Source organism: Silene latifolia, chromosome 7 (genome assembly GCF_048544455.1).
Source record: "Silene latifolia isolate original U9 population chromosome 7, ASM4854445v1, whole genome shotgun sequence".
In the NCBI taxonomy this organism is placed as follows: Eukaryota; Viridiplantae; Streptophyta; class Magnoliopsida; order Caryophyllales; family Caryophyllaceae; genus Silene; species Silene latifolia.
This window is the reverse complement of record NC_133532.1, coordinates 14,900,918-14,916,596: the sequence shown is the minus strand read 5'-3', so window position 1 is coordinate 14,916,596 and position 15,679 is coordinate 14,900,918. Positions and strand designations below refer to the sequence as shown.

At 31.5% G+C, this 15,679-nt stretch overlaps 2 protein-coding genes across 2 annotated transcripts; both read right to left on the bottom strand.

Moving 5' to 3' along the window:
- Positions 1–505: 505 nt before the first annotated feature.
- LOC141591827 (eukaryotic translation initiation factor 6-2-like) lies at positions 506–3,484 on the bottom strand. The gene is made up of 8 exons (XM_074412310.1): positions 3,343–3,484; positions 3,172–3,226; positions 2,652–2,748; positions 2,468–2,553; positions 2,337–2,381; positions 1,558–1,688; positions 1,083–1,193; positions 506–975 (listed from the first exon to the last, which is right to left on the bottom strand). The coding sequence occupies exons 2-8, from the start codon at positions 3,179–3,181 to the stop codon at positions 718–720; spliced, it is 738 nt and encodes a 245-aa protein (XP_074268411.1). The 5' UTR covers positions 3,182–3,226; positions 3,343–3,484; the 3' UTR covers positions 506–717.
- Positions 3,485–5,173: 1,689 nt separating this feature from the next.
- Positions 5,174–7,312, bottom strand: LOC141589763 (uncharacterized). Its single transcript, XM_074410388.1, has 4 exons — positions 7,081–7,312; positions 6,340–6,416; positions 5,646–6,221; positions 5,174–5,344 (listed from the first exon to the last, which is right to left on the bottom strand). The coding sequence occupies exons 1-3, from the start codon at positions 7,310–7,312 to the stop codon at positions 5,658–5,660; spliced, it is 873 nt and encodes a 290-aa protein (XP_074266489.1). The 3' UTR covers positions 5,174–5,344; positions 5,646–5,657.
- Between the last annotated feature and the right edge of the window lie 8,367 nt (positions 7,313–15,679).

Here is a 15,679-nt window from a genome sequence, read left to right as displayed (position 1 = left end):
GTATTCCAATTGTCATTCCAAAAGAAATTATTAACGGAGTAAGATAAAAATTGATTGATACATACTGTAATTTATATACCCATTCGTTTACAGAGTATACTCGAATTTATGTACTTATCTTAATGTGTCGTGAGTATACGTGAATTTTAGAATTTATGTACTTATCTCAATGTGTCGAAATTTGAAGTATTACGATAATATTTTCTTTTGCACTTTTCTTTCAGCTCTCCAATATTACTTATTTGTGTATTCTGATTGACTGTGATTTAGTTGATCACATTTATCTTCATCTATATGTTTCTCCTCTACCTTGAGAGAAGCTTGTCACAGCGAAGCTAGATTTAAGGTTATGAGTTTTTGTTGGCATGCTCGAGAACTCGAAGCACATGTCATATTCCAAAAAGCTTAAGAAATATGGGAGTAAAATGAACGCAAGTTTTCTGGTTTTGTGATTTTGTTGCGCTGCTCTATTTAAAAACTGGCCTGTTGTGAAGCTTCTGCTCACTTTGATACCAAATTCATGCTTATAAACTAAAAAAGGATTACATGCTACAGCATCAACTCTAGAATTACAGTAATAAATTTCCCGTTGCAAGGATTAAAGATACTCTTGTTCACAAAACAGTTTAAATAGGAAAAACACGACACGATATCATCATCGCTACATCATTCTAGCAACTTAAAGCACTCGAAGCAATACCAAGACACCAAGTAGTTTCAAACATAAGTATCAATCAAGGATTTCCTCATCTCATCCACGATAGCACTAGGCTGGGCTTCTCTCAACTTGAAAACGCTCTCTATCACTGATAGTTCTGTGGCTGTAGTGTCAGACCCACAGAATGCAGTCCAGTCGTTCACGGTTAACCCAGCTGCAATTACTTCACTTCCACGGTTCACAGTCCCGGCCACAAGCGGGACTTGAAGAAGGGTTGAAAGTTCATCAAGGTCTTCAATTGATGTATGAGGATGGACCTGCAATTAGATATACATTTACTGGGTAATGCTCTGATAATAATTCCATAGGGAAAAATATACACACGCAAAAAAACATGCGATAGAACACGAGAAAGAAGTTGTACCAGGCCGCCTTTGTTGGAAAGAGCGCAGTAGCTCCCCACCAAAATATTGCCGGCAATAGTTTGTCGGAAAACCTCGACACCAAGGACATCAGCTATTATTTCTTCGGTTTCCTGAAAAGAAAGGTAGTGCAAGATCATTCACAAGATCTAGATCAGAGTGGAACAATAAAGTCAGCTGAAACTTAGTCATCTAAAGAGGTTGCATTCTAAGAAGCTCCATGAAGTAATCAACTGAATATTGTATTCAAGAGAATGGAACCCGCGCAATTCACATTAGATCTTTATGGCAAAAAAAGATATCTAAATTGAATACTGAACACTGATTAAAAGTATGGTCTCCTCAACTAATAGCAACAAATTTGTCAGAATAATCCATGCCGACACCAAACTCATTTGGAACTGATGTAGAACGCGTTTTGGTGGTAATTACGGAATACACCGTACTTTAAAAAGAAAAATGGATAGTGATCTATACCTTATCAAGGTCTGTGTGGGTCAGAGCAACATAATCATTGCATGCTATGCAGTTTCCGAGCGCAGACAACCTTTCTTCGATGCGTTGTACAACCACCTCATCAGGTAGACTGTTCCTCAAGTGTTGGAGTTCTGTAAATGCATATGTATCAATATGGGAAGAAGGATAATCTTGTGATAGGATGCACAAATTATTTAGGACTACTTTGTTCGGTTGTTCCAACTTCCAACAAATACTTCCCACTTACTCTTTAACCCAATTAGAACTGATATCCCTATACCCATGACCATGCCCATCAAAAAACAAAAATAGACGGAATGCTCACTAGCGATAAACAAATGCTTCAGACAGTGACAACGGGAAAAATCAAAACTAAATAACAATTGCCTCCAACTAAACAAGAACAACAAGGCTATTTGTAAGAGCAAGCAAGTGTCAACTACTTTCTTTCCATGTGTGGAGTTTACGTGTCATCCGGGAAGTCTCTTTATTAACATAGGACCTCCGACCCATGTTAAGATGTTTCCTAACCATTAGAGTTCACATAAGAAGTCAATACCGAAAGCAAAACCCTCACATGAGGAAGAAGTAGAAAGTTATGGATGACAACATATACATATAACGCAGTGTCAATACTCTAGATACCTAACAAGAACTCCCTCCTCTTTTACAAATGAAACACGTCAAGCTTGATAGCAAAACCAAACAACAGTCCCGACAATGACAATTGCTCGTTAAGCTTGCCACAAATGTAAATACATTGTTCAGTAGAAACTCACCCTGATCAGTTGTGGAGTGAGGAACAAGAAGACCATTTTTGTTACCTGCCATTTCATCAGCGGAATCCACGTAAGCAACAACTAAAAAATCGAAACATTAATGTCATCGAATTATATTCTACACTACTCACCGGCACACATCCGGCCAATAATTCTAGTCCCTGCAATGGAGGTCTTCACAACAGGCATATGTTCTGCCAGCTCAGATTCAAATGTGCTGTAAAGAATGCAGAATATCAGTATCCAAAATATATCCAAGAACAACAGAAACCAAGTAACTAAGCCTATACAAATTCAGAATTTCGATTAACCCACCTGTAAAAGTTCTCAGAACCGCCAATCGCAACCAAACAATAGGCATTAGTTAACTTGGAAAAGACACCCACTTCACAATTGTTCTCAAATTGAAGTCCTGCATAAAAGCCAATCACTTACATACTTATACACAGCAAACAAAATCACCCAGTAAAATTCTCATTTAAGCGCCGCCTAAGAAATTACTCCTTCCGTCTCAATCATTTGCTTACCTATAACTATATTCTTTGCAACCACAACCACCCAGTAAAATTCTCATTAAAGAATCGCTTAAAAAATTAAGCCTTCCGTCTCAAGCATTTGATTATCTATTACTATATTCTTTGCCAGAAGTATTTTAATCAAAGGTAAACAAACGATTCAAAAGGGGAAGTATAAAGTATATAGATCAATCAATCAATCTAATAAACCTCTGAGAACAAAAAGTTGATATCTTTATACTATCACAAATCAAACTTCACAAAAATAACAGCAACAATAAAGCAACAAAATACTACAAAAACAATGAAAAGTTGATTACTTGTAGCCATGATTGGAAAATTAAGCAAAACCCGGGAAGCCAAATATATAAAAACCTGCAGAAATAATCAAATAACATCAAAAAGTTGAATTTTTTTTATCAAATTTAATAGTAGAAGAAACCCTAATTGAAGAACAAAAAAATACAAAAAAAAAAGGAAGAATTAAAAACCTGTGATGAGAAGGGTAAGGGAGATAAAAGAGAAAAGGGTGACAGAAAAATCAAGAAGCGGCGGTGAAGGTTAAGTGTTGTGAGAGATTGGTAGAAGAGAAGTATAGCAGATTAATAATTGGGAGGCCTTGTTCTATGACTTGTTTATGGTTTCAGGGTTCACCACTTTATATACGAGTATCTATCTACTTTGTAAAAAGTAAAAACCAATTTACCTTTTTTTAAAAAAAAATGAAAAAAATGGAAAAAAAGATAATTTAAATTGCATGAGTGGTAAATAAAATATTTCAGAAAATCGCAAAAGTGATAATTAAGCTCTCGGCTTTAATGTGAGACAGAATTCAATGTTTTAAATTACGAGTATTAGTCCTTAAGTTAGATAAAAGTGAACTTAAACTCGCTCATTGTCTAAAATCTCCTGAAAAAAACACGCTCATAGATTAAGGGTTGATGAAACTAAAAAACAGAAAAATCGAGCGTTCTGTCATTTAGGTTTTGATTAACTAAGATATTGATAATGCGGTTTGGTGAATGGAATTGTTTCGACAAAGCATTTGTGTTGAAATGCATCATCTTTGAAATGGAAACGATTTATGGTTCTGGTTAGAGCTAGCCATCAGCACGGGCTGACCCGACCCGGCCCGGACCCGACCCGCCCTAGCCCGTTATTTTATGCAGCCTGGCCTGAACCGGCCCGGCCCGGCCTTGGTCCGCCATTTTAGCAAAAATAAAAAATAAAAAAAATAAAATGGTAAGGCCCGGCCTTAGCCCGCCTCTGGTCCTGGCCCGGGTCAAGCATATCCCAGCCCGCCCCGGCCCGGCCAAGCCCGTCCCTTCCCCATGGCCTGGCCCGGGTTTGACCAGAAGAGCCCGGCCCGCCTCCTAGCCAGCCCGGCCCGGCCCTAGCCCGGCCCGAGTACAGGTCTAGTTCTGGTTCGTAATTTTACAGAAAAGGTGAACTGACCTAAACGAACCCTTTTACTAATAACTTTATTGTTTTCATTATATAAGAGTTACCAGCTCCGTTTTTACATATGAAGTTAACTTTATATATGTACACATTTCATAATAATTCCTCATATTTTGAGGATACCGAAAAAAAAAAAAAAAAAAAAGTAAAAGTATCACCAAATATTACTCCAATAGGATTATACCTCTAGAAATAATACGGCCGTTCTAATCATTAGCATTTTATTTAAAAGTAAATACGGTAGATAATAAGCTCCCTAGTGGCTAGTACAGTAGTACAGTGTACTCCCAAAGTGGACAAAAAGGTAAACTTTTGTTTTAAGGCTGCCAATGAAAACTTGGCGGCCAAGTATTTTATTTTTGTTTATGAAAGGATGCCAATAATAATATGGTCAAATAATCTTTGAATACTTGGAGACCAAGTGTTAGAAAAAGATAAACAGAAAAAAGAGGATATGAAAATAATGCAATACTTGGAGACCAAGTAGACAATATCTAGTAGATATATGTGCATCAATGTAGCCTTACGTCGAGATAGTGGTGGAGTTAGGGGGTTAGCAGAGTCATTTCCCTTGCTGTCGAATAAATCGCAAAGGTTTTAGTTAAAGGTTTCTAAATTTTTTTGAGTATCCCTTATACTATTACCCCTTTTATTCCCGCTGGATTCAATTCCTGGTTTTGTCATTGCGTTGAGAGCATCTCATACCTTATATGGGTCGTGCTTTTTTAGCTTAACATTTTGCCTTAGACTTCTCAGTGCCTTATTGATAAGAACTCATTGATAAGAAGCCAACATGATCAAGGTATATCTATACCTATGTGAAAAAAAGAATTTCTTAATTAACAGCAAATGCATAACAAAGTACCATTCACAAAATTTACAAAAAGGAGTTTCAAACATATCCACAAATGACCATAAGAGTCTTGAAAGAGAAAGAATGTACAATAATGCGAAAAGTAAAATTATCTACAAAACTTAAATTTTTCTTCTGAAACGCACCCTCAAAGATCAGTATGCTTTTTCAAAACCATTCTGCAAAAACAATACTTTTGTTAATTTAATTTGTTCAATAACAACAACAGCGACGACAACAAACAATAACCACAATTCTGTGTTCGGGCGATCAAAATAGGCGACCGATTTTAGTCGCTAAACATAAATTGGCGATCAAAAGCAGCCTTCCAAATGTAGTAGCAAAGTCTAGTCGCCTATGCTTTTAAGTAGCCTATTTAGGTCGCCCAAGACTAGAATTCTTGTAGTGAACAATAACAATAATAATATAAACAAGTTAAACAATAAACATAACGTGAAAATGAGAAAATAATTAAGTTACCTTTTTCAAGTTTCAGCTACACCCATATGCATTGTGATCCAATTGTTCAATATAAAGTGAGGCATCATTATTGTAGCCCAAATCTAATGCATTCTCATATGCATAATTTGCAGATTGTTGTCCTTCTTTCTTAAGATTATCTTCCATAGAAAATGTACTCAAATTATAAGGAGTTTCAACAACATGTATCTTCGAGTCGATTTTTGAATAAGCATATGAAGCAAGAGGGTGATAGATGACATTACTACCTTCAACATGCTCAACAATGGCCAAGTTAATATCCGTCGCGTTCGCAATTTGGCCTATAGTTTGGTGGGGTTGAGCATGGTGAAAAGATAGCATTTGATGATCAACCTCATTAACATTACTAACATGTTTTCTATGTGTTAGGGTTTCCCTTCCATATAGGTCATTTTGAGATGGATAGCCTCTCACTTGTAGGGAAGAAGTTGCTATGACTTGAGCTTGGATATTATGCCTTTGAAAACATTGTTCTTTTGAAGACATAAAGTTCATTGTGTGACCATTTTGTTGGTGAGAATTTTGCTCCACTCTTTTTTGATATTGCCTATATTTCTACATTTCAAATACATCCGGATCAGATTATTATAAGTATGTGCTAATTATCATATGAAACGATCTTATAATAATAATAATAATAATAATTTGTTGTAAGTTGAATTATAGAGAATACCTGTAGGTGGCTGGCAACATTTTCTCGAGTTAAACCAGGAACATTCATTAATTCTAAAATCTTTTTCGGAACTGCCTCTGCATTAGATCACATTTAAATCAATTCACCCATTGAAAAATCATAGTTGATTAGCAAGTAATAACCACCATACAATATTCTTCCTATCAAAAACTTTATTAAAAAATGATTCAAGATTAATAATATGCCTACAAAAAAATTGTACAATACGAAGTACATGCTAACTTTTAATGTGACGGCTTTTATATGCACGTCTAGTCGTCTATATACAAATATCTTTTTTAATTAGTATAAGTTGCAAAGACTAGAAAGAACACAAATTCTTTTTAAGTTGGCAATATACGTTTTAAAATTAAAACGGAATAAATATTGTGGATGAGACAAAATGAGGGACTAATAAAAGATGTGTTCAATATATGGAAGTGAAAACATATTACATATCTAATGGTGTTTAGAGACTTAACGTCTTAAAGAGAGACTTGGCTAATTACAAACTGAAAAAAGAGACCGATAAAAGTAATATAAGAAGCGATATAAAAGTGATATTATTTTACATGAGAATGTGAGTATTATGTTACCTAGAACTTAGATATATCAATAGCAACAAAAACCCAAAATAATACAAAAAATTGAGAAATTAATAAAAAAAAATCTGAAAATAAAGCAAATGTAAACTATTCAGCGAGACTGCGAAAGTAGAAAAGGGAGGAATTAGAAGCATACTTGAATTCCCAAATTGATTAACTGCTGCAACAAACTTATGATGGAGTTCAGGAGTCCAAATAACCCTTGGTTTTTTGGTGGCTGTATTTACATAATCATTAATTTGTTGATTATTATTGTTAATCAACTTCCTCTTCTTCTTAACACATTTGCTATCTTCGCCATCACTTGTAGATTTATTATCATCATTAATCTTGTGATAATCACCCGATTTCAACGATCCATTAATCATGTTGGTCACTGAACTACTCCATGAATGTTCCCTCTTCATCAAACCAAGCCTTTGTGCTCTGTACACATTCATCCATACATGTCTTACACTTTCGACTCGAATTGGCTTAACTAGATAATCACATGCTCCGGCTTTGAATCCCTTCTTAATTACTTCTTCATCATCATTAGACGACATTGCTTGCATAACATAGATTAACAAAAATAAATAAAAAATCAAACACACACCATAATAAATAAATTAATAATACGAAATACCCTAAATAACCATTTCTAGTCCCAATTATTTGCTTGCGAATATTCTATAATTAACAACAACAAAAATCAAACACCTGCTATAATAAATAAATTAATAATACGGAGTACCCTAAGTAATCATTTCCATCCCAATTATTTGCTTGCAAATATTCTAAATAATTAACAAAAAAAATCAAACACCCGCTATAATAAATACTGTAATACGGAGTACCCTAAATCACCATTTCCAGTCCCAATTATTTGCTTGCAAATATCCTAAATAATTAACAAAAAAATCAAACGCCCGCCATAATAAATTAATTAATAATACGAGTACCCTAAATAACCATTTTCAGTCCTAATTATTTGCTAGCAAATATCCTAAATCGGTCACAAATTATATATTTATGAACATTTTTTTGTAGGCGGGGTAGCAACCTCATTTTATGTAATGTGTCACACAGTATTTATTTTATATGTAACAATAAATTACTCTTAATTCATCTTGCACATAATTATTGAATCTACTCAATATTAATATGGGGTGAATTGGAAAGGAATAATATCATAAGTCGTAAATACTAACTTCTGAGTTCGCAAACTCAATAAATTACTAGTGATGATGCAGTTGACGCAGTGATATAATGTATGAGACATACCGATAACAGGGAGTTCTCTATGTTCGCAGATATGCTTAATAAACGCAAATCCATCCATATCTGGCATATAAACTTCAACCATCATGATATCAAAATCGTTTTCTTTGAGTAAATTTATTGCTTCTTCTGCATTCTGGCATGTGGTCACTACAAAATACAGACCATTCAACATTTTAATTAGTCGTTCTCATTATTTCAGCATGAAGGACTCAAATTGTACCCTATGTCACGATAAAAGGTCGTGAGACACTCACCAGTCACCATGCGCTTATAAACATAAAACGAATAAATAAAAAACGATCGATAGTACATACCTCCATTCATTCACATTCACTTGTTAGAATGGGTAAATAAATGACGGAGACAAAAGAATACATGAAAATGAATACATACCCTGATAATTACAAGTTTGGAGCATTTTCTCAAGAATCCTCAGACAAATTGGATCAAAATCAATGACTAAAACCTTCCGATTAGCCTTCAATTGCCCGGAATAATTAGACATAATCAGGCCGAAAACAGGATACTCGGTGTTAATGCACAAGAACAAATGAGATGGAATGAAAAAAATGGAATTAGATTTGATGATGAAATAAGATGTATTATTTGAGCGTAGGTAAAATGTTTTGGGAGTAAGATAATTAGGTTATGTGTTATAAAGAATCCATAAATTCTTAGAGATTAAATTATCCCATCAAAATGTCTAGATTCTGAGGAAGATTCAATCTCCTATATTCGTGTACTTATACATTTATAAGTCTTTAACTAAACTATAAAAATTATTATTTTAAGAGAAAAAATAGAGATTCCTTAATCCTTAGTTTGTTAAGTAGTCAACATTCTTTTTTCTTTTCACATTGGAAAATCTTTTAAATTAACCACTTGTTGAATCAAAGATAACTAATAAAACGTATATATCCGTAAAACACCAACCTTCCTTTATCCCTGAGATTACATGGTATTGTTAGCCTAGGTTAAAATCTCTAACCCTAGCAGATCTGCCTCCTTCTACGGCCGTCCTCCCCACCGCCGCACACTCTCGTCGCAATAATGGTTGACGGCATCCCTACTTCTGCCTCAGCCGCCACCCAAGTCCTCCCTCCACCCTGTTTACACCGTCTCCAATATCACCAACAAGGTTCGCATTCTCGATGGAACGAAGGTTACTTATGGAGGTCTGTAGCAAGGGAGCACTGTCATAGAAGCATACAAAAGTAAATCATTTCAATCCTCACACAATACACAAAGTCCAGTTGGACATGTTACAATAAACAACATAGACAGTCACAAACCATCATTACAGTCAGCCTCAGGATAAAGGCTTGCTGCATGCATTCCTTACCCAACACTTACCAGCTTGCTTGACAAAAGTACAGGAGGAAGAAACTGGTACATGAAGCATATAGAATGATTTCTACCGTCTCCGAAGGATACCATTAAAGCCTTTGAATGAGCCTTTATTAACTCTGCCATTTTGATTCGAGCACGATGTATATTTGAAGTTATTTCTTCTGCAATGTCCACCCATTAAAAGCATGGATACAGGAAAATTCAATTCCATTGCATCACTCGTCTATAAATTTTAAGTTTGCACTCTATCTATTAGAGTATTTAGCTTAACCCATCATATATAGTCATTTTGTTTCATAAATCAGATCTCCTCGCCTCTTAATAGACATGATATTAAGTTGTTGATTACAGTAACGGTTGCAAATTGCGGTTGCGTACTATGACATGGTACGTTTGATATGGCGGTTTATTGCAGATTGTGTTTTATATCGGTTCATATACTGTATCGATCAAGCACGGCAACGGCTATATTAGCCTCATATCAGTCATGTATCAGCCATGATATAGCCGTATTCGGGAACTTTTGGCAACCCTCTAAAAAAAAGTATACTAGTGTGATACCCAAGAAGCTGAAAATCCTTTTGTGTAAGAGTTGATACGTAGCACAAGCACTTGATAGTTAATGCCTTTTAAGGTAATGAGGTACTTTTAGACCCTGTTCTTTTGGACTTCAAGTTGCTGAACTGAATTGAATTTATAGAAGCTGAACTGAACTGAACTAAATTTATAAGAGCTGAACTGAACTGAACTTATAGAACTCAATCTGAACTTATAAAATTTGTGCATTTTATTTAAGTTAATTTTTTATACAAGCTAAGTACTACTCCCTCCGTCCTGGCATTTGTTGTCCTTTTGTTTTGGCACAAAGACCAAGAAAAGAGGAGATAGTCAATTACTAAATGACATGTGGACCAAATTGAATGTGAATGAGCAAATTGTTCATCAAATGCATTCCTAAAATAGAAAGGACAATAAATGACTGAGACACCCTAAAATGGAAAAGGAGAACAAATGACCGGGACGGAGGGAGTACAATACATTACAATAAAAAACAAATTACATATTACATTTTTTTTCAAACCATCTATTTCCATATTATCATCCTCCTCGTCACTTTCATCTTCATCTTCATTTTCACTGACATCATCGAATCCATTGTCTCGCCAAATGTCTTTTACTATGTTACTAGTATAGATCTCGCGCGAATGTACGATTTTTTAGATAGGAATATTAAAGAAAATAACAATTATACGACTGATATTAACTCGATTTGAAGTTTAATTGTAAAATTTACTACTATTAATATTTTGTATTTCTCAGTGGAAAAGGGAAAGTTCAGTATAATTTAATTGTAAATATAATATAATAAAAGCTCAATTATAGATATGATATAATAAAAGCCCAATTACAGATATGATACAATGAAAATTCGATTATAGCCAAATTCATCTAGGCGGAAAAATTTGGGAGATCTCTTATTCTTTTAGTATAAGGGGGATTTCGTACCTTGTACATAGCTTCCTTATGGTTTGTTTCAGACATGTCTCAATCTGTTGAGACATGTCTCAATCTGTTGAGATTAATGAGGTATAGGTGAAATAAGAATAAAAATATTAATGAGATAGGTGGACTTGTGAATAAGTAACTAGTTTTATGACCCATGCAATGTACGGGCTAGTTTAATAATCAATGTCTATTATGTTGTTCGAATACGGAGCGTTTATTAATAACTTTAGATAATTAAACTCCAATTTTTAGTCTAAATTAAGTCTCATCCACAATTTCCCGTGAAAATCACGGGACTTCTCTAACTCTTCATAAAAGTTTTCATTAATTTTTATTTTTTTTGCTAGGAAGGTGCTATTATTTTTATCAATTCATTTTCTTTTATAGGTGAATTTTTTTAGCACTAAATTATGATTATTAAATTGAATAATGGTTGATAAATGAAAGTTTGAATAAGATGAGTAATTAGTCTATTAACTACTACTTTTCCTTTTCGTTTTCTATTTATACTTCTCTTTTTAGTCCAAAAAAAAAAAAAAAAAAATTGAACTAACATGTAAATGTAATGCTAAACTTTTTGTAGTGTCGTAACGTAGTGCCGCAACGTGTCATTCTTTAGTAATGTTTGTTTTTTTAATTGTACCCTATTATTTTGTTATTCTCATTATTTTTGTAACCAAATGATATCATTTTTGGTCAACGTCAAAATGATATTTTTGTTAGTCTAACTTTATTAAAATAACGATACTCTGTATCAATTATAAAAATAATAAGTAGTATTAACCATAGTTTATATACTTTAGTTTTTTAGTTTGGAAACTAGTTTCGTGACCCGTGAATTTCACGGGATATTTTGTTTTTAGTGTTTCTAGTAATTGAGACTTTATAAAATATCAAATCACATAATAAGATTACCTCATGAATATTCATGATAGATCGTGTATTAAAAATACAGGCATTGACATGTTAACATAAAGATTCAAGTCGATAAATTAAAGAATGCTATTCTTTCAAAGGTAAAATGATGAAAAAAAATCAACAAATACAAAAATAAAAAATACAGTTGAAAAAAAAAACTAAAAAACTACTACTCATTCACGTTGATGTCGTCAATCTTACATTTAGTTTTTATATATAGTTCTTTAAGCAAGCCTAATATTTTACTTCTCCATATAGTCTTCTTTCTCCAATAAATCGTCCCTATAAAAAAGTAACTTAGTAATTAGTGCAAATTAACCAACAAAACAGTGAAATTTATTTTATACAATATTATCGTTATTAACTTAAATTTTCTCTTAAATAGAGAGGGAAAGAGGAAATAGGAATGAACTATGAAGTCTTAGAAATGTAAGTAGGTTAACCTTTGAACAGGTCAACGCCATAAATCTTGGTAGACCCTAAATGAGAACAAAACAAATACATACGAAGTTGAAAAATGTGATCAAAACTTCATACCAATGAAACTTGCACTAAAAAAGAAATAAATTAGTTAATCTAAAATTTTAATATATTTACCGTAATTGGAATAGAATCAAAGGAAGATTAGTGGCACATTTAGTTCTACTAACAATAGGGATGAGAAAAATTTTGGTTTATAAATTTTGCCTTCCAATAAAAATATATAAACAATTGAGGATGCGTTTATGACTTTTGAGCATCATTTTTTCATTATTATCAAATTTAATATAAGTATAAATATGAATCAAGGTTCATGACTTTTGAGTTTTGAGCATCATTTTATTATTATTATGAAATTTAATATAAACATAAATAAGGAGTAAGGAGAAGTGGAATGTATAAGGTTTGCTTGATTATTAATAATTATAATTTTCTTTTTACAAAATCTACTTTATACAAGAGTGGTTTAAGATATTATCGTATGTAATTAAATATGACATATAGATTATGGTAGATAGTTTGACTTGTCTTTTAAATAGATTTATAGATTATAGATTTTTTACTTAGATTATAGAGTTATAGATTTTTCTCAGTATAATGAAGTCTAATATAGACATAAATATGGTGTAAGGAGAAATGGTATGTGAAAGGTTTGCATTATTGTTATTATTATTATTATTATTATTATTATTATTATTATTATTATTATTATTATTATTATTATTATAAACACAAACTTTTATTATTATTATTATTATTATTATTATTATTAATATTTTACACAATCTACTTTGAATGAGAATGGTTTAGAAATTATCTTCCGAAATTAAAATATGACATGCAAAATAATAATGGTAGATAATATCGTTTGATTTTTAATTATCTTATGGAATTAAAGTTAAATAAATAATTAGATTAATAACCAAATTTATGAGAGGAAAATAAAGAGTTTATATTAGTTTTTTAGTGATTGCAACTACTATTAAATCGACACTTCAATTAATAACCAAATTAATAATTTTTTTATTTTTTAGAATATTATTTATACATTTTAAATCGACACTTCAATAATATTTAATATTTCACTGAGTTGTATTTTGATATGAAACAAAAAAACCGAAATGTAAAACTAATCAAAGAAAATTGAGTAAAGTTATTAAATGTGTATTTTTATGAAAATACTTTTTATTTAACCACAAAACTGCAAGTTTCATTTTATAAATTTTTTCTAAGTATTTTAATAAATATTTCTTGTCACGAAACTAATAGTATGTGTCAACTTATTATTTAAAGTAATAAATCTTGCATTATGACAATTTTGCAACGTATAATGTATAGTTTAATGTCAATTTTATTTTATTATAGTGTATAGTTTTATACCAATTTTATTTTATTATAGTGAAAAAAAATTATAATTTTGAATTTAATTAAAAGATGATATTTTAAGAAAAAAACAACATTTTATTAGATGAAAGTTTCACTTGTTTCCTTATTGAGGTATGTGCATTTTGGAGGAAAAACTAAAAGAATTTTTATTCTCTCAGTAGTAAGGGGATACTCTGACACAAAATGAGACAGACAATCCATAATCGCTTATAATATATTAATAGCTATAATACGAGGCGTAGTTACTCCAAATATGTATTCACGAAAATCAAGAGGTGGATAATTCAGAAGGATGGGAACGATAGTAGAGTTTACCCGTGATTAGCTAGCCAATCACTAACTCAATTTGTTTCCAGATAGCGTGATAGACCATGAGTCATCCTTAATTAGCTCCTTGTATTTTTAACTAGAAACTAGTTTTGTACCCGCGAAGATCGCGGACTTGTTCTATTTGTCTCATTTATTTGCTTTTGTTGACGTCCATCTTTAACTAAAATATAAAATATTTTTTTTATCGCGAATAAGCTATAAACCAAACATTTGTAAATATTTACTTCTTTTACATCATTTTTCATGATCATAGTAATATAGATAGAAGTTTTAATTTGAATTTTATTTCCATATATTTTAATACATGTTAATATTATTCAAGAAAATTTTGTAGTCAACAATTTAATGTAGCTAATTTTATAACTATAAATATTTGTTTAAATTTTTTACAAATTTGTTATCTTATATATATATATATATAAAGCTGGGTTGAAGCGTTGTGGATGCGCCACGTGTCAACCCAGCTTTAAATACAAGTATTAATTACAGCTAAACATTAAATATAAACATAATAAATGCTGTATAAAGCTCAGATAATTTTAATTATAGCTTAATAAATTTTATTATAAAATTACATTACATAATTACGGTGATTTGATTCTAAATTTATTAAAAAATTATTTTGATAAAAATCTTAAAATGTAAATAATTACGTTTATTGCGAAAAATGCTCCAAATTGAGTATAATTTTCATTATATTTATTGAAATATTTTGATTTGTAGAGATGATTAAAGTGAGTGTCTCATAATATTTTATGTTTATGTAAAAAGATATTTTGAGAAAGTTATAAAACTTAGACCATTAAATCCTAAGAAAAATATATTTGGAAGAGTCAATTAAATCCTAAGAAAAATATATTTGGAATATATAGTCGTTGTATTTCTTAAAAACGTAACTTAAAAGAAAACCACTAAGAGATAAGTTTTTATGTGGTAATGAAAAAAATATATTGCGAAAAATTGAATACATTTGAGATTTTGATAGGTTTAAATAGTGTGATAACAAAAGTATTGATAACAAAAGTATGTGTACGAGTATGTATGTACACAGTGATGGCGAATGCATTTGAATAATCAAAACAAAAGTAATGATTATTAAATAATATAGTATTATAGAAGACATGAAAAAGCAGAAAAAAAAACGTTACATTTTTCTTTAATATCTTCAATTAAAATACGTATACGTCAAGTATAAATATTGATTATGACTAGCTAAATACTCCCTCCACACACCTATTTTCACCTCATTTCAATATAATACTCCTCACATATATTAAAGAAATGAGGTGAAAACAAATGTGTGGTGGGAGTATTACTTTTAGTTAACAAGTTTATATGTTATATTTTAAATACTTTGAAGTTAAACCTCAAAAAATATTATTTGAAAAAGTTTAACCTATTTTATTTACAGATAAACTCTTAAGCATCATTTATATAAATAGTTGTTTAAAAATACAAAAGGTGCAATTTTTATAGATATGTTTGATACATAACAGATGCAA

Bases quoted from the DNA above. Each gene is read 5' to 3' on its own strand.
- LOC141591827 (XM_074412310.1), bottom strand. The intron at 2,554-2,651 runs GTGGGTTAATCG...CATTCTTTACAG, and splicing joins GGTTCTGAGAACTTTTACAG to CACATTTGAATCTGAGCTGG. The intron at 976-1,082 runs GTACAACTTCTT...ATCTAATTGCAG, and splicing joins TTTCCAACAAAGGCGGCCTG to GTCCATCCTCATACATCAAT.
- LOC141589763 (XM_074410388.1), bottom strand. From the start codon at position 7,312: ATGATTAATGGATCGTTGAAATCGGGTGATTATCACAAGATTAATGAT. The intron at 6,417-7,080 runs GTATGCTTCTAA...GATCTAATGCAG, and splicing joins TAATCAATTTGGGAATTCAA to AGGCAGTTCCGAAAAAGATT. The intron at 6,222-6,339 runs GTATTCTCTATA...TTTGAAATGTAG, and splicing joins ATGTTGCCAGCCACCTACAG to AAATATAGGCAATATCAAAA.